At 36.4% G+C, this 18,960-nt stretch overlaps 1 protein-coding gene across 3 annotated transcripts in view; it reads right to left on the bottom strand.

Annotated features, from left to right (window-relative positions):
* Positions 1–18,960, bottom strand: part of VPS13B (vacuolar protein sorting 13 homolog B) — an 818,081-nt gene that overhangs the window by 759,075 nt on the left and 40,046 nt on the right. For all 3 annotated transcript variants that reach the window (XM_065895774.1, XM_065895773.1, XM_065895775.1), the window contains exon 3: positions 16,254–16,374. In XM_065895774.1, coding sequence (XP_065751846.1) covers positions 16,254–16,374 — 121 coding nt within the window. The remainder of the gene's footprint in view (positions 1–16,253; positions 16,375–18,960) is intronic.

Raw genomic sequence — 18,960 nt, 5'->3', positions numbered from 1 at the left:
CACGGAGTGGCTAGGCCCGTGAGCCATGGCTGCTGAGCCTGCGCATCCGGAGCCTGTGCTCCGCAATGGGAGAGACCACAACAGTGAGAGGCCCGCGTACCACAAAAGAAAAAAAAAAATGAACAGTTTCTGAGAAGTCAAGAAGCATGACTAACAATGGTTTTCCTATTTCTGAAAAACCTGTCATCAATAGAGAATTCATAAAATCCTCTTAAGAGTTTATGAGTTTTTATTGTCTCCCCTGCCCCAGAAAAAAAAAAAAACTCTCAGAGACAGAACCAGAGAAAACATATAATGCAAAGTAACGAAAGAAACATAATACTGTAAATGTACTGTAACTGACAGAAAACCTACTGATGGATTTTTCATCTACTTATTAACATCTTCTCTCAGTTTCTCATTATATAAGCTGAGATGAATAAGCCAAATCACCAAAGTAAAAGAAACAAGTATCTAAAAAGGACTACTTCTACAGAAGACTATTTATGTTTTCCTATTAAAACACGCAATGCCAAAATAACAGGAACTAACCAACAGAATAAATGATACACTATCTCCTTAATCCCTCATAATAACTTAGTTCAAAGTTTGCTACAGAAAAATGTCAAAGAGCAGATCTGGGCTTCCCTGGTGGCGCAGTGGTTGAGAGTCCGCCTGCTGATGCAGGGGACACGGGTTCGTGCCCCGGTCCAGGAAGATCCCACATGTCGTGGAGCGGCTGGGCCCATGAGCCATGGCCGCTGAGCCTGCACATCCGGAGCCTGTGCTCCACAACTGGAGAGGCCACAACAGTGAGAAGCACGCGTACCACCAAAAAAAAAAAAAAAACAGCAGATCTAAGAGCTCTCATCACTCCATATTTAGAGACTCCCTAGGAATATATCTGTTCAAGTGAAATAACAGTAATTCAGGTCTATTCCACAAGCATCTGAAAACACAAGGTCACTCTGCGGATAAGAATCTCTAAGACGTCATATTAGATGGCTCTAAAACAACAGCCTCCTACTAGTCAACCTTTCCAGAAATTCTTATCATTATCCAACTCTCTCCCACCCACAAACGCCATTCCTCCAAACACATACATCTAATGCCCACAGGGCCAAAAAATCCACTATGAATTTTCATTGACTTTGCTCATGATCTTCCCTCTGTGTAAAACACTTTGTCCATTCTCCCATCTTGTTCAGGCCCAGTATGAATGTCCTCTGCCCTATATCCTCTTCTCCAATGTGCCTCACCCTACACATCAACATTAAGGAGACTGTATCACTTTTCTTGGGCTTATGTTACCTCATAAGCCTATCATTTGTATATGTTTATGTATAATTACCTTCTCTGTTAAACTATGAAATCCTAGAGAGCAAAGATTATATCTTATTTATTTATCTGATATGATTAAATTAAATAGTGTATGGCAAATACTTGGGTTACAAACAGACAGTACTTGCAATCAGTTTATCCTAACATGGTCACTAGGAAGCCAAGTTGCTCAAAAACAGAGATTCCATGGTTGATGACTTGGTTACAGCACCTAAAAACTTCCTCATCAAATTTTTGGTGTAAAATATTTTGGGGGGTTATGCAGCATAATATAGGCAACTTATAGTTAAAGGAAAAGTTAGTTCTCTCTAATGTTCCTGCCTTTTTTGTAAGGTTGAAATTATTTCAAAACAAAACTTATTTAGAAGGTTAAGAATAAGGATTCCTTATTGGTAATGCAGTAGAGAGGTTCTGTAATACAAGAATTTTTTTTTTTTTAAATCCATGAGCTTTGGTAACTAAAAGATAACTTAGGGCAGTTACTGTAGGAGCTAAGGAAAATAGCTGTGAGTTGAAGATACTTATTACCAGTATTATTATTTAAGACAGTCAGAGAATTTCTAAACAACTAAGGAAGGGTAAAAAAGAGAAATAAGTGTAAGTACTTACAAGAAGAACACAAAATCACCGTTACATGAAGATGACTGTTTTTTATACAGATAATCCAAAAGATATAACTGAAAAATACTGAATATAGATCAGCTAACAAAATACAAAAATTTGCTGTTCTTCATAACAAAATGAAAAGAGAATGGTTTAAAAAAATGATAATTCCAGCTAGCAATAAAAGATATGATAGCATTTTCCGTCTATAAAAGTTTCAAAGAAATATTTTTTGATAATAAAAAACAGCATTGGACCAAAAATGTGCTTGTTAGAAAATACTGTTAACAAATTTTTCACAGGGAATAATTTGGTTACACATGCCAAAACCTTAAAATTACTCACAAATTTTGATTTTATAGTTGATAAAAATTTCTCCTAAGGAAATAAACAGAGGTGTGTGCAAAGATTTATCTACCAGTATGTTTGTTAAAGCATTTTACAAAACAGAAAATGAAAAATAACCTAAATAACAAACAAAAAGGGACTGATTAAACAAACTATGGAACAGTTACACAATGTAGTACATGCCAATGATTAAAATAACATTATGAAAAAATGAATGTCCTTAGAACATGTTCCTAACATTAAAAAACACAAATTACAAAAAACAATCTATATGTGTATGTGCACACACACACACATAAAGAAACCAAAGTCTCTAAAAGGTTGTACATCAAAATGTTAACAGGTTCCAGGTTCTGCGTAAGATAAAGTAAGCACATTCCACTCTTTCTCACTAAAGGTAGCCAGAAAACCTGGAAAGAAAGTATGCAGCAGCTATTTCAGGACACTGAAAAGTAAACAGTAAGCACGAGAGAGGAAATAGAAGAATGAAAATCAGCGCTTACAAAGACAAAACAAATAATAAAATGATAGAAGTAAATCCAAACATATCGGTAATTATTCTAATTTAATTGTATTGTGGCCAGAGAGGATGGTCTTTATGATAATGACTCTTTGAAATTTGTCAAGAATTCCTTTTTGACCAAGTCTTTTTCAATGTCTATACATATCCATTGTGCGCATCAAAAGAATGTACACTGTCTTATCTGCTGGGTGCAGAGTTTTACATGTGTCTATAAAATAATCTTGTTAATTGTGCTATTCAAAGACCCAGTTTGGGTATTTTTTTTTGTCTGCTTAATCTATCACATTTCAAACATAGGTTGTTAGGTACATACAAAGCCATCATATATTTTTTGGAGAACAGTACCTTTTACTATAATTCAGCATCTATTATATACGTCCATCAATACTTTTGCCTTAAGTTTTATTTTGCCTGATTTTATGTTATTTTTGGATAGTGCTTGTCTACTATACGATTTTCCATCCTTTCATTTCCAATTTTTCTTACCTCTCCATTTTACCTCTGTGTTTTAGAAGCCACAAATACCTGGACATAACCACTCCTTTCTTTCAGTACCCCAAAAATATTAATTGTGTTTCCTTAGAGCTCCTCTTTGCTTTGGTTTTGCACTGTAGTTAGTAGTTTACAAAATCTCGTATACTAAGCCATTAATTCTCTAAGGGCAAAAATAGCCTTCAACTAGCTGCTCCAGCATACAGCAATAAAGATTTGGGGGAACTGAACAGCCTGCCTCCATTAAGCAGTGTTTTGAAACTCAATCTATTAGAATGAAATAAAAGCTCTCCAGTTATCACTTTTTCTGTTATAAACAAAATATACACGTTAGATATATTGAAGGTTATTGACAAAAGCATAACATACTTTTAAAATGATCAATATATTAATGAGAAAGAACACCTGTATGGCAAAAATGGCTAGCTATCCATCAATATTTTGTGCTTCCCCTTCCAGAATGTAGAATTGTTTCTGAGATATGACTTCTAAGATATACATAACATCCATGAAGACAGTTTTCCTCAATGAAATTTGAGAAGGATATATACCACTTCCAACCTGGGGGTAGTAAGGAGTCGATAGGTCTTCTCCAGATTCTCCTCTTAAAAAGGCTGAAAGCAGGTCTGCAGGCCTACTAGAGAATGGACTTGAGGATACGGGGAGGGAGAAGGGTAAGCTGGGACAAAGTGAGAGAGTGGCATGGACATATATACACTACCAAATGTAAAACAGCTAGCTAGTGGGAAGCAGCCGCATAGCACAGGGAGATCAGCTCGGTGCTTTGTGACCACCTAGAGGGGTGGGATAGGGAAGGTGGGAGGGAGGGATATGCAAGAAGGATGAGATATGGGGACATATGTATATGTATAACTGATTCACTTTGTTATAAAGCAGAAACTGACGCACCATTGTAAAGCAATTATACTCTAATAAAGATGTTTTTAAAAAAGGCTGAAGGCAGTATAATTCAAAGCCTGGGTAGGGCAGAGCAGAGCCTCAAGATAAAAGGAAACTGGGCTTCTGATAGAACACTGCCTTGACTAGTACATAAAAAAAACAAACACTTTTGTCCTGCTAATCCCCTTAAATTTAGAAGTTAAGGTGTCCACCACTTAATATTAACTTAACTTACACATCTGGTCATTGTTTTTTGGGGTTTTTTCAAAGTTTTTCCTGAAAATGTTAATGGAAAATGTTAAAAACAGTAAAAGCATAAAAATAGAAGAGGTAAAATAAGCTCTGAATTTCTTTCTTATTTACTACAAGGTTCTCTCTATTCTTAGATGTTCCAGAAAGGAACAGTGATTAGATAGCTGAAATTGCTGAGCTTCCCCACAGGCAAGTAGACAAGAAATGACTGTGCTATCTTCTATAAAAATACATTGCCATTTTTGGCTCAGGCTCTCGAACAGCTGATATATTACAAATATTCTTAAATTATCTGATACCCTCTCCAACTATTATTAAACTCCCTTCAAGAGATTTTTTACAGAAAACCAAGCCCTAACAGCCTAAGGTGGCAAGCATTAAGCAAACACACACACACACACACCCCTTCCATTTAATATTCAATATTTTCTGCAGAAAACAAAATCTTGAGTAAATGACTAATAATTTAATAATATATACCTCATGTATACCACAGGTATTGTAAAGTATAATAAAGTATTCCTCATCTACACCAAAATATCTAAGTTTCCAATTTCTCATCCACAAAACATAAGCTAGATCAGAGGCTTAGACTTCAGTGAGTATGTTAATACCCCAAAGTCACATGCAAATTTTAAATGTGCCTATGTGGGTCTATAACTTTTTCAACAGATTTTCAAGCGTCCATGTCCCAAAAAAGATAGACTGCTTGACCAGAAAAATCAGAAGTAGCTTCTTATTCTACATTTCAATGACTCTACGATTCTGATTATTGATCTCTGAAAACCCTGTGTGATTTTATGCAGTTCAGTTTTTATGCAGTGCAGTAAATACATAAATGGCTATTATGAATCAGACACTGTATCAGATCAGAGCTGGCCAAATGAGGCTGTGCCATCTGTTGTTATAAATAAAGTTTTATTGGAACATAGTCACAAACATTAGTTTATTTACGGTTTATGGCTGATTTCACAGTACATCAAAAAAGTGGAAGAGCTTTAAGAGAAAATATATGGCTTGCAAAGCCTAAAATATTTAATAATTGGCCCTTTACAGAAAGTATTTCCTAACCTCCATGCTAGATGATGAAGATCAAAGATGTCTAGGTCACAACTTCAGACCCAGTGGGCAACATAATTTTTAATTTATCTATACCCTAAATATTTCCATTGCACCCTATGTTTGTGTACATAAATATACTGGGTTGGCCAAAATCTTTGACTGGTTTTTCCATAATATGACTCTAGTAGTGCTTAGTTGCCTTTAACTTCATTTGAAACAACTTTTTTAAGACTGTATTGTGACAGCTGTCATATCAGTGTGCATTTAAAAAAATAATCAAAATTGGTGAATTTTTGTGTAGCCATTTTAATACTGAAGACGGAAGGAAAAGAGCAACATTTTCGGCATATTATGCTCTATTATTTCAAGAAAGGTTTAAAACGCAACTGAAACACAAAAAAAAGATTTGTGCAGTGTATGAAGAAGGTGCTGTGACTGATAGCACGTGTCAAAAGTGGTTTGCGAAGTTTTGTGCTGGAGATTTCTCGCTGGACCATGCTCCACGGTCGGATAGATGAGTTGAAGTTGATAACGATCAAATCGAGACATTAATTGAGACCAATAAATGTTGTACCACGTGGGAGATAGCCAACATACTCAAAATACCCAAATCAACCACGTAAAATCATTTGCACCAGCTTGGTTATGTAAATTGCTCTGATATTTGGGTTCCACGTAAGTTAACCAAAAAAAACCCTTTATTTTGCTTTTTTAAATTTTAGAACTTTATTTTTTTATACAACAGGTTCTTATTAGTCATCCATTTTATACACATCAGTGTATACATGTGAATCTCAATTGCCGAATTCATCACACCACCGCCACACCCCTGCAGCTTTCCCCCCTTGGTGTCCATATATGTGTTCTCTACATCTGTGTCTCAACTTCTGCCCTGCAAACCGGTTCATCTGTACCATTTTTCTAGGTTCCACATATATGCGTTGATATACGATATTTGTTTTTCTCTTTCTGACTTACTTCACTCCGTATGACAGTCTCTAGATCCATCCACATCTCAACAAATGACCCAATTTCGTTGCTTTTTATGGCTGAGTAATATTCCATTGTAGATATGTACCACATCTTCTTTATCCATTTATCTGTTGATGGGCATTTAGGTTGTTTCCATGACTTGGCTATTGTAAATAGTGCTGCAATGAACACTGGGGTGCATGTCTTTTTGAATTACCGTTTTCTCTAGGTATATGCCCAGTAGTGGGATGGCTGGATCATATGGTAATTCTATTTTGAGTTTTTTAAGGAACCTCCATACTGTTCTCCATAGTGGCTGTATCAATTTACATTCCCACCAACAGTGTAAAGAGGGTTCCCTTTTCTCCACACCCTCTCCAGCACTTGCTGTTTGCAGGTTTTCTGATGATGGTCATTCTAAATGGTGTGAGATGATACCTCATTGTAGTTTTGATTTGCATTTCTCTAATAATTAGTGATGTTGAGCAGCTTTGTATGTGCTTCTTGGACATCTGTATGTCTTCTTTGGAGAAATGTCTACTAAGGTCTTCTGCCCATTTTTGGATTTGGTTGTTTTTTCAGTATTGAGCTGCATGAGCTGTTTATATATTTTGGAGATTAATCCTTCATCTGTTGATTCGTTTGCAAATATTTTCTCCCATTCTGAGGGTTGTCTTTTTGTCTTCTTTATGGTTTCCTTTGCTGTACAAAAGCTTTGAAGGTTCATTAGGTCCCATTGTTTATTTTTGTTTTCATTTTCATTACCCCAGGAGATGGATCAAAAAACATCTTCCTGTGATTTACGTCAAAGACTGTTCTTCCTATGTTTTCCTCTAAGAGTTTTATACTGTCCTGTCTTACATTTAGGTCTCTAATTCATTTTGAGCTTATTTTTGTGTATGGTGTTACGGAGTGTTCTAATTTCATTCTTTTACATGTAGCTCTCCAGTTCTCCCAGCACCACTTATTGAAGAGACTGTCTTTTCTTCATTGTATACCCTTGCCTCCTTTGTCATAGATTAGTTGACCATAGGTGCATGGGTTTATCTCTGGGCTTTCTATCTTGTTCCATAGATCTATGTTTCTGTTTTTGTGCCAGTACCATATTGCCTTGATAACTTAGCTTTGTAGTATAGTCTGAAGTCAGGGAGTCTGATTCCTCCAGCTCTGTTTTTTTCCCCCAAGACTGCTTTGGCTATTCAGGGTCTTTTTTGTCTCCACACAAATTTTAAGATTTTTAGTTCTAGTTCCGTAAAATATGCCATTGGCAATTTGATACTGATTACATTGAATCTGCAGATTGCTTTGGATAGTATGGTCATTTTCAAAATATTGATTCTTCCAATCCAAGAACATGGTATATCTCTCCATCCGTTGGTATCATCTTTAATTTCTTTCATCAGTGTCTTATAGTTTTCTGCATACAGGTCTCTTGTCTCCCTAGGTAGGTGTACTCCTAGGTATTTTATTCTTTGTGTTGCCATGGTAAATGGGAGTGTTTCCTTAATTTCTCTTTCAGATTTTTCATCATTAATGTATAGGAATGCAAGTGATTTCTGTGCATTAATTTTGTATCCTGCTACTTTACCAAATTCACTGATTAGCTCTAGGAGTCTTCTGGTGGCATCTTTAGGATTCTCTATGTTTAGTATCATGTCATCTGCAAACAGTGACAGGTTTACTTCTCCTTTTCCAATTTGTATTCCTTTTATTTCTTTTTCTTCTGATTGCCGTGGCTAGGACTTCCATAACTATGTTGAATAATACTGGTGGGAGTCGGCATTCTTGTCTCGTTCCTGATCTTAGAGAAAATGCTTTCAGTTTTTCACCATTGAGAATGATGTTTGTTATGAGTGTGTCATATATTGCCTTTATTAGATCGAGGTAGGTTCCCTCTATGCCCACTTTCTGGAGAGCTTTTATTATAAATGGGTGTTGAATTTTGTCAAAAGCTTTCTTTGCATCTACTGAGATGATCATATGGTTTTTATTCTTCAATTTGTTAATATGGTGTATCACATTGATTGATTTATGTATATTGAAGAATCCTTGCACCCCTTGGATAAATCCCACTTGATCATGGTTTCTGATATTTTTAACATGGTGTTGGATTCTGTTTGCTAGTATTTTATTGAGGAATTTTGCATCCATATTCATCAGTGACATTGCTCTGTAATTTTCTTTTCTTGTAGTATCTTTGTATGGTTTTGGTATCAGGGTGATGGTGGCCTCATAAAATGAGTTTGGGAGTGTTCCTTCCTCTGCAATTTTTTGGAAGAGTTTCAGAAGGACGGGTGTTAGCTCTTCTCTAAATGTTTGATAGAACTCACCTGTGAAGCCATCTGGTCCTGGACTTTTGTTTGTTGGAAGATTTTTAAACAGTTTCAACTTCATTACTTGTAAATAGTATGTTCATATTTTCTATTGCTTCCTGGTTCAGTCTTGGAAGGTTATACCTTTCTAAGAATTTGTCCATTTCTTCCAGGTTGTCCATTTTATTGGTACAGAGTTCCCTGGAGTAGTCTCAGGATGCTTTGTATTTCTGTGGTGTCTGTTGTAACTTCTCCTTTTTCATTTCTCATTTTACTGATTTGAGTCCTCTCCCTCTTTTCCTTGATGAGCCTGCTTAATGGTTTTTTTTTTAACATCTTTATTGGAGTATAATTGCTTTACAATGGTGTGTTAGTTTCTGCTTTATAACAAAGTGAATCAGTTATACATATACATATGTTCCCATATCTCTTCCCTCTTGCATCTCCCTCACTCCCACCCTTCCTATCCCATGGTTAATGGTTTACCAGTTTTATCTTCTCAAAGAACCAGCTTTTAGTTTTATTCATCTTTGCTATTGTTTTCTTTGTTTCTATTTCATTTATTTCTGCTCCGATCTTTATGATTTCTTTCCTTCTGCTTACTTTGGGTTTTGTTTATTCTTCTTTCTCAAGTTCCTTTCAGTGTAAGGTTAGACTGTTATTTTTTTTTGTTTTTTGTTTTTTTGCGATACACAGGCCTCTCACCATTGTGGCCTCTCCCGTTGTGGAGCACAGGCTCCAGACTCGCAGGCTCAGCAGCCATGGCTCACAAGCCCAGCTGCTCTGTGGCATGTGGGATCCTCCCGGACCAGGGCACAAACCCGTGTCCCCTGCATCGGCAGGCAGACTCTCAACCACTGCACCACCAGGGAAGCACCGGTTAGACTGTTTATTTGAGATTTTTCTTGTTTCTTGAGGTAGGCTTGTATAGCTATAAACTTCCCTCTTAGAACTGCTCTTTTTGCATCCCATAGGTTTGGATCGTCGTGTTTTCATTGTCATTTGTCTCTAGGTATTTTTTGATTTCCTCTTTGATTTCTTCAGTGAACTCTTGGCTATTCAGTAACGTACTGTTTAGCCTTCATGTGTTTGTGTTTTTTACGTTTATTTCCCTGTAATTCATTTCTACTCTCATAGCATTGTGGTCAGAAAAGATGCTTAATATGATTTTAATTTTCTTAAATTTACTGAGGCTTGATTTGTGACCCAAGCTGTGATCTATCCTGGAGAATGTTCCATGTGCACTTGAGAAGGAAGTGTAATCTGCTGTTTTTGGATGGCATGTCCTATAAATATCAATTAAATCTATCTGGTCTACTGTGTCATTTAAAGCTTCTGTTTCCTTACTTTCATTTTTGATGATCTGTCCATTGGTGTAAGTGAGGTGTTGAAGTCCCCCACTATTATTGCGTTACTGTCGATTTCCTGTTTTATAGCTCTTAGCACTGGCCTTATGTAATAAGGTGCTCCTATGTTGGGTGCATATATATTTATAATTGTTATATCTTCTTCTTGGATTGCTCCCTTGATCATTATGTATTGTCCTTCCTATCTCTTGTACCATTCTTTATTTTAAAGTCTACTTTATCTGATATGAGTATTACTACTCCAGCTTTCTTTTGATTTCCATTTGCATGGAATATCTTTTTCCATCCCCTCACTTTCAGTTTGTATGTGTCCCTAGGTCTGAAGTGGGTTTCTTGTAGACAGTCTATATATGTGTCTCATTTTTGTATCCATTCAGCAAGTCTGTGTCTTTTGGTTGGAGCATTTAATCTATTCATGTTTAAGGTAATTATCGATGTGTATGTTCCTATTACCACTTTCTTAATGTTGGAGGGTTTGTTTTTGTACATCCTTTTCTTTTCTTGTGTTTCCCACTTAGAGAAGGTCCTTTAGCATTTGTTGTAGAGCTGGTTTTGTGATGCTGAATTCTCTTAGCTTTTGCTTGTCTGTGAAGCTTTTTATTTCTCTATTGAATCTGAATGAGATCCTTGCCGGGTAGAGTAATCTTGGTTGTAGGTTCTTCCCTTTCATCACTTTAAGTATATCATGCTACTCCCTTCTGGCTTGTAGAGTTTCTGCTGAGAAATCAGCTGTTAACCTTATGGGAGTACCCTTGTATGTTATTTGTCATTTTTCCCTTGCTGCTTTCAGTAATTTTTCTTTGTCTTTAATTTTTGCCAATTTGATTACTGTGTTTCTCCTTGGGTTTATCCTGTATGGGACTCTGTGCACTTCCTAGACTTGGATGGCTATTTCCTTTCCCACGTTAGGGAATTTTTCAACTATATTCTCTTCAAATATTCTCTCTGGTCCTTTCTCTCTGTCTTCTCCTTCTGGGACCCCTATAATGTGAATGTTGTTGTGTTTAACATTGTTCCAGAGGTCTCTTAGGCTGTCTTCATTTCTTTTCATTCTTTTTTCTTTATTCTGTTCCGTGGCAGTGAACTCCACCATTCTGTCTTCCAGGTCACTTATCTGTTCTTCTGCCTCAGTTATTCTCCTATTGGTTCCTTCTAGTGTATTTTTCATTTCAGTTATTGTATTATTCATCTATTTGTTTGTTCTTTAATTCTTCTAGATCTTTGTTAAACATTTCTTACATCTTCTCGATCTTTGCCTCCATCCTTTTTCCGAGGTCCCGGATCATCTTCACTGTCGTTATTCTGAATTCTTTTTCTGGAAGGTTGCCTTCCTCCACTTTATTTAGTTGTTTTTCTGGGGTTGTATCTTGTTCCTTCATCTGGTACATAGCCCTCTGCCTTTTCATCTTGTCTATCTTTCTGTGAATGTGGTTTTTTGTTCCACAGGCTGCAGGACTGTAGTTCTTCTTGCTTCTGCTCTCTGCCCTCTGGTGGATGAGGCTCTCTAAGAGGCTTGTGCAAGCTTCCTGATGGGAGAAACTGGTGGTGGGTAGAGCTGGCTGTTGCTCTGGTGGGCAGAGCTCAGTAAAACTTTAACCTGCTTGTCTGCTGATGGGTGGGGCTGGGTTCCCTCCCTGTTGGTTGTTTGGCCTGAGGTGACCCAATACTGGAGCCTATCCGGGCTCTTTGGTAGGGCTAATGGAGGACTCTGGGAGGGCTCACACCAAGGAGTACTTCCCAGAACTTCTGCTGCCAGTGTCCTCGTCCTCACAGTGAGACACAGCCATGCCCTGCCTCCGCAGGAGACCCTCCAACACTAGCAGGTAGGTCTGGTTCAGTCTCCCCTGGGGTCACTGCTCCTTCCCCTGGGTCCCGATGCGCACACTACTTTGTGTGTGACTTCCAAGAGTGGAGTCTCTGTTTCCCCAAGTCCTGTCAAAGTCCTGCAATCAAATCCCACTAGCCTTCAAAGTCTCTAGGAATTCCTCCTCCCGTTGCCAGACCCCCAGGTTGGGAATCCTGACGTGGGGCTCAGAGCCTTCATTCCAGTGGGTGGACTTCTGTGGTATAAGTGTTCTCCAGTCTGTGAGTCACCCACCCAGCAGTTATGGGCTTTGATTTTACTGTGATTGCACCCCTCCTACCATCTCATGTGGCTTCTCCTTTGTCCTTGGATGTGGGGTATCTTTTTTGGTGAGTTCCAGTGTCCTCCTATCGATGATTGTCCAGCAGCTAGTTGTGATTCTGGTGTTCTCACAAGAGGGAGTGAGAGCATGAAGAAAACCTTCTTGACCATATTTCCACATGTGTTTCTCTACAGAAATGTAACGAAAATGTTCCATTTTTAAAACCAGTTGTGATGAGCTATGAAAAGTGAATACTGTACAGTAATGTGGAACGGAAGAAATCATGGGGCAAGAAATATGAACCACCACCAACCACACCAAAGGCCAGTCTTCATCCAAAGAAGGTGATGTTGTGTATATGGTGGGATTGGAAGCTCCTCTATTATGAGCTCCTTCCGGAAAACCAAACAGTTAATTCCAACAAGTACTGGTCCCAATTAAAGCAACTGAAAGCAGCACTCGACAAAAAGCATCCCGAATTAGTCAACAGAAAACACATAATCTTCCATTAGGATAACACAAGACCATGTGTTTCTTTGATGACCAGACTAAAACTGTTACAGCTTGGCTCGGAAGTTCTGATTCATCCGCCATATTCACCAGACATTGCACCTTCGGATTTCCATTCATTTCGGGCTTTATAAAATTCTCTTAATGGAAAAAATTGCAATTCCCTAGAAGACTGTTCTTTGCTCAAAAAGATGAAAAGTTTTGGAAAGATGGAATTATGAAGTGGCCTGGAAAATGGCAGAACGTAGTGGAACAAAACTGTGAATATGTTGGTCAATAAAGTACTTGGTGAAAATGAAAAATGTGTCTTTTATTTTTGCTTTAAAACCGAAGGAACTTTTTGGCCACCCCAATACACGTATTCTGAGTAAAAGGGTAAGGAGAAAAAAAGGGAAGAGACAATTACGTGACAAAATCAAGAAAGAGGAAGCTATGCCAGTAATTGTCCAACAAGTTCAGTTACTTCCTAAAGCAACTCCTTTAACTGTGATTTTTGCCACAGCATAAAAGAGGATATGAGTCCTGTTAGGTAAGGCAGAAAAGTACCTGTTAATCCAAAAGCTACCTCAAGTAGTTCAGTAGAACACAGCTCTGTTTTATGCCACTAAATATAAGATGTTTTATGTTACGTTTATTTTTATGTTTTATGCTCCTAAAAATAGGTCAGTTCTCCCAATCCTGAATATCAGTATAAATTCCAATACAGTCTCTAAAGAATCATTAAAAGTCTGGGACCTGTTTTGAGGACATGCAAGTTAGCCCACCAAAGATTTTTAATCTGTGAAATCAACAACTGACAAAAGCTTTAAATTTTTCTTAAACAAGTTCTTAAAAGAAAAAAAAAATGTAATAAGACTCAACAGTTAAACCTAAAACTGATTATTCTTTGCCAGGATATTGATGGAGAGAGTTGTATACAATGAGCTGGCTTAGGAAGTTTTAAGGGGATATGTAGTCAGAAATTTGGAGGGGTAAAGGGGTTGCCCATTTCATAAAAAAGAATAAGCTATAGTTTAATTTACAGTTTAATTAGATTCACCAGGGACTTCTCCCAAGGAGTTAATAATTATGAAAAGAATTTAGAAAGCTCTTTAACCATCATAACTACTCTAAGTAGAATTAGAAACATTCAGAAGTAAAATAACTTCTTCTGGCACCTTCTCCAGCCATAGCAATTAATCTATTTACTCTAAGGCCAGAGAGAACACTGAGATCTGTTAGGTAAAGTTCCTAAGAACACAAAGCATCAGCATTAACATCACTATAACACCAGTTAAATATGTTCAATTCAAATGTAATTTAGAACCTATATTTGAGGGAGGAGGGCTATGAAATGATGTACCTAATGGCAACCTCTTACAAGTAAAGTAGATGGTGCCAGAAGACTGTCAAAAATTAATAGGTTTGAAATTGGGTTGAACTTAGGTTGAAACCAGCTTACAAACCTTTGGGGCAGAAAACAAGTATATACCAATGTCAGCTACACCTCAAAAAAAAGAAGTAATTGATAAATAAAATCGAAAGAGAAGGACAGATAACTACTAACTGTAAAAAGGCATCAATGCACTCTGGCCACAGAGCTGACATGTAACAATCATTGGTTTTTTTTCCATCATTAAACATTTATCAAGGAACTGTTATTTGTAAGCCACTACTCCTCCAGATAAATAAAAATTTCAGTTTCCTTTGTTTATCAAGAAGCAAGAGGAACAAAGAGACTATAAGTAGGAGTCAGAGGCAAGTCTTTGCTTGGAGAGGATGTAAGAAAGCAACTATACTTGAATAAATTTTTTTTTTTAAAAATCCCAGTTATGGGCTTCCCTGGTGGTGCAGTGGTTGAGAGTCCGCCTGCCGATGCAGGGGACACGGGTTCGTGCCCCGGTCCGGGAGGATCCCATGTGCCGCGGAGCGGCTGGGCCCATGAGCCATGGCCGCTGAGCCTGCACGTCTGGAGCCTGTGCTCTGCAACGGGAGAGGCCACGGCGGTGGGAGGCCCGCGTACCGCAAAAAAAGAAAAAAAAGAAAAATCCCAGTTGTCATCTTAAAATGTAAAAAAAGATTTGGGTCTCCTCAGGTGTTGATTTTGCATCAGATAAATTAGCCTGTTTTCAGAGTTCTCTGTGAGTGAAAACAGGATTGGGATCCACCTTTTAGGTACTGGAACTAGTATAACTAAGGAAGAAAGTCCTGAGTCCCCAAGAAGAGCTGACTTCCATCCCTCTTTCTGTTTCCCTGCTGACAACAAATAACTATAAGATCGTAAGTGTAATGAAGAAATAAACAAACATAAAAAAAAAAAAAAAACAGAAAAAGAATGAAACACCTGCACTGACACTTTGCTCTGCAAAATCGCCACATGGAAAAGACTATAACTATTATACAAACATTTCAAGCAGTACAGAGCTAACTTAAATTTCTGGGAACTTTTTATACAATGATAAGATTATTGTTTAACTTAATGATGTAATGAGTACTTATCTTACCCAGAACAATATGTCTCCTTTTTATTTAATGTGAAACGCTGTTAAAAACATCAGATGTGCACTAGTGTTCCATGAAGATGTATTTGATTCCTGACCTTTAATCTAGGAAAAATTTAAGGGAAGGGGTCCTGATATATGATCACATGCATAGGGACAAACAGCAGCAAAGTAAGAACAATGTATTAATTATTGGGATTTGTCCTTTAATCATCCTCAAGAGATGATTAGAATCTATGAGAAAATAAATGAGAGGAATTATATATATAATTGAAGTGATGAAGCTTTTAATCTGGAGACTGGAAGCTGTCTGAAATGATCTGTGTTATTTTGTTGTTTAGATCAGTGATTCCTATACTTACAGATGAGTAAATTTTAAGACAAAAATATATTCAAGTAACTGTCATTCAGTCATCCACCTTTTAATCTTAAAGGAGTAAATAGAAAAAAAAAAAGAAAGAAAGAAACTTAAGGAATAAACCTAGGGCAAAAGAGCATCAAAATTTGAATGAGTCCAGAGCCCTCACAAACATCTTTCAATCTGTTCTGATGTCATGCAGCAAATTTACATATATTTTAAATATTTTATGACACTAAAAAATACGGAAAATATATATTCTACAAAGGGTTACAACAATGATTAATAACAATCAAAAATTTGGTTTTATCAATGCCCTTAGAAGTTACCTGGTGGTGGGACTTCCCTTGTGGTGCAGTGGTTAAGAATCCGCCTGCCAATGTAGGGGACAGGGGTTCGAGCCCTGGTCCAGGAAGATCCCACATGCCATGGAGCAACTAAGCCTGTGCACCACAATTACTGAAGCCTGCGTGACACAACTACTGAGCCCACGTGCTGCAACTACTGAAACCCATGCGCCTAGAGCCTGCTCCACAAGAGAGGCCACAGCAATGAGAAGCGCACGGACAGCAACGAAGACCCAACGCAGCCAAAAATAAACCAAAATTAAAAATAAAAAAGAAGTTACCTGGTGGCAAATCAGGATCTGTGGGAGCAGCCTGCTGAATTCTTCTGGGTTTTACTGATGACTTTGTGTTCTCAGTAGTACTACGGTTGGTAGAATTAGAACCACAGCTTTCATGGTCATCCTATTTTTATTTTGAAGAAAGAAAAGTATCAGTCACCATTCAAGAATTTTAAAAAGTTTTGTTGAATGTGTGCAGGTTACTAAAATGTGATAAAATAGACTCTTCAGGGTTTTTTTTAGCTCTAAAAATCTATGTAACCAAAATTTTTCATAATTTGCATTCTTAAACACCATTTTAAAAGTAAGTAGTAGTTTAAAATCATAAATTGTCTATTTCTTTAGTTGGTATCAAAAGACACCACTTGATTATGTCAAAAAAATTCTTATATATGGTTTTAGCAAAAGAAGACAATTCAAAGGAAGCTTTTAAACATTTTCCATTTGAAAATGCAAAATAAATGGAAAGGGTCTTAATATTCCCCTATTTATTTATATGTTAAGACCCTTACTATTTTGTGAGTTAAATTACGAATCCAAGCTGTCTTTTTAATCACCTTTAATGATTAATCTTAATCATCCTCAGAAATCTTGGCATCCTATTTAACACTGCTCACTGAATTGAATATTGTTCAGATTAGATATAAGGTTTAACTGGGTTTTGATATGGATAACATAAAAACTTCAAAAAAATCATACATATTTTTGAAATCTATACAATGCAAATGAGTACTCTTTTCCTGACTTGATTCAACAAACATTTATATAATGCTTTTATGTGTTAATTGCTGGATTTACAAAGGCAAATTAGATATAATATCTGTTCGCAAAGATTTCAGAATCTATTTAAAACATATATAACCAGTCTACAAGAGTACTTTTTTGTTTGTTTTCAAGTAATAGGAACACAAAGAGTCATTCTATTTGGAAGAACTAGAGAGATGAGGCCGTTAAAACTGAGTATAGAAATGTTTTAGGTTAAGATTGGAGGCTAAATAGGGAAAACTATAAACAGCACATGCAAGGATAATGATTAGTCAAAAAAAGCCACAGTATACAATGTTTAAGATGGGAGAACAATACCAGAAGCTAAAGGCATGGACTAGTTCAATAAAAATGAGGTCACATTAAGAACCACAGAGACGTTAACACTTAAGATTTGGTAATTAGGAGGAGGGTGCCAATAACCAAAGGAAAAAAAAAAAGGACATTTAGTAATTGCAGTAGAGGGACAGGAGTGGGAGAAGTAAAAGAGTGGTTCAAAGGGTGAATAACAAGTTAAAATGGAAAAAATAAACATAGATTGCTCTTTCAATAAGACGGATATTACAAGGAGGAAATAGATGAGGTAGTAAAACGAGGTAAAAGCATCTGACATCATCCTATTCCTTTTGCGGGGATAAAAGAGCACATTCTGCTTGAATGAGAGATGCATATGAGGAGGCAGAAATCAAACGTCTCTCCAACACAAACGGAAACAGATGGGGTACTGTGCACCATCGATTCATTAATCAATAATAAAACTATTTCGTAATGCTTAAAAGAATCATGATAAATTTAGTTTTTCTCTTTTATATATTTGAAGAGAAAATTTCAAGAACAAAAAGAAGGATACCCACTAAATTTACCATTCTAATAGGGTACTAGAGGCAAATAAGAACAATGATAGGACCTCCTTTAAGACACAAAAATTCTTATTCACTACCACACTAAGAGGATTATACAATAATAAAAGATGAATCTTTTACAATATAGCATGGCTTCAGATGCTAGTGTGATATATTAGCAAAAGAAAAAATTTGTTTGAAACTTCATTACAACAAAAAGTTAAAAATTTACTGTAACAAACAATAAAGGCAATTTTTGCACGAACTTAGGTTTAAGTTAATAAAAAACTTCACAGCATTTCATTCCACAAAACAGCTTCACTATTCAATCTTTATAATGACATCTTCTGTTATTTTGGGGGATGTTATAGTCTCCAAATACTAAAAGACTACTACTGTGAATAAGACCTTACTGTAATTACTTTTAGTTCAACTTAGATCCTTAAAAATGTCTGTAGTCATACACTTCTGCACAATGTTAACATTAAAAGCACACTATTAATTTTTGAAACATATGGTTGTCTCAAAAGCCCAGAAGTAAAATATATTCATTAAAGAGATGTGAAAAAGTTCCAAGTGAACTGCCAAAACTAGCATAATTATGAAAATATTTAACACTGAAACCATCTGAAATCACATACTGTATATAGATTATAGTGATGTCATAATAAACATTCCAGCCAAAATGCACTAAAACTACTGCAGTCCAATAAATCTGGCATACACGAGATGACAAACATTTTAAAGCAAAATAAAGAACAAGTTATTTTATTTTTAAAAAGTTATTAGCAGCAAAAAAGGGTAAAGTGCATAGACTAAATGTGAGTTTTCAAATAGTTTAAAAAAAAGAACTGAATAAAGTTCCCTACAAACTACATTTCTTCACTTAAAAGAAAAACAAACTAAATAACTTCATTTGCTTAAACAAAAATTTTAATAAACTTGAAATTTCAGTATGCCTTAAAAATGGGCATTAATCATGGTACCCATAGGAATATGTACTATGAAACAAACATTACCAAATGTGCAAACATTTCTTTCTTAATTCTGGTTAGGAAATTATGGTTGCATATGTATTATAATTAGAAAATAATCCTTTTGAT

The sequence above is a fragment of the Phocoena phocoena genome, chromosome 17, assembly GCF_963924675.1.
Source record: "Phocoena phocoena chromosome 17, mPhoPho1.1, whole genome shotgun sequence".
Taxonomy (NCBI): domain Eukaryota; kingdom Metazoa; phylum Chordata; class Mammalia; order Artiodactyla; family Phocoenidae; genus Phocoena; species Phocoena phocoena.
Note: the sequence above shows the minus strand (reverse complement) of the source record. Positions and strands in the feature narration are given on the sequence as shown.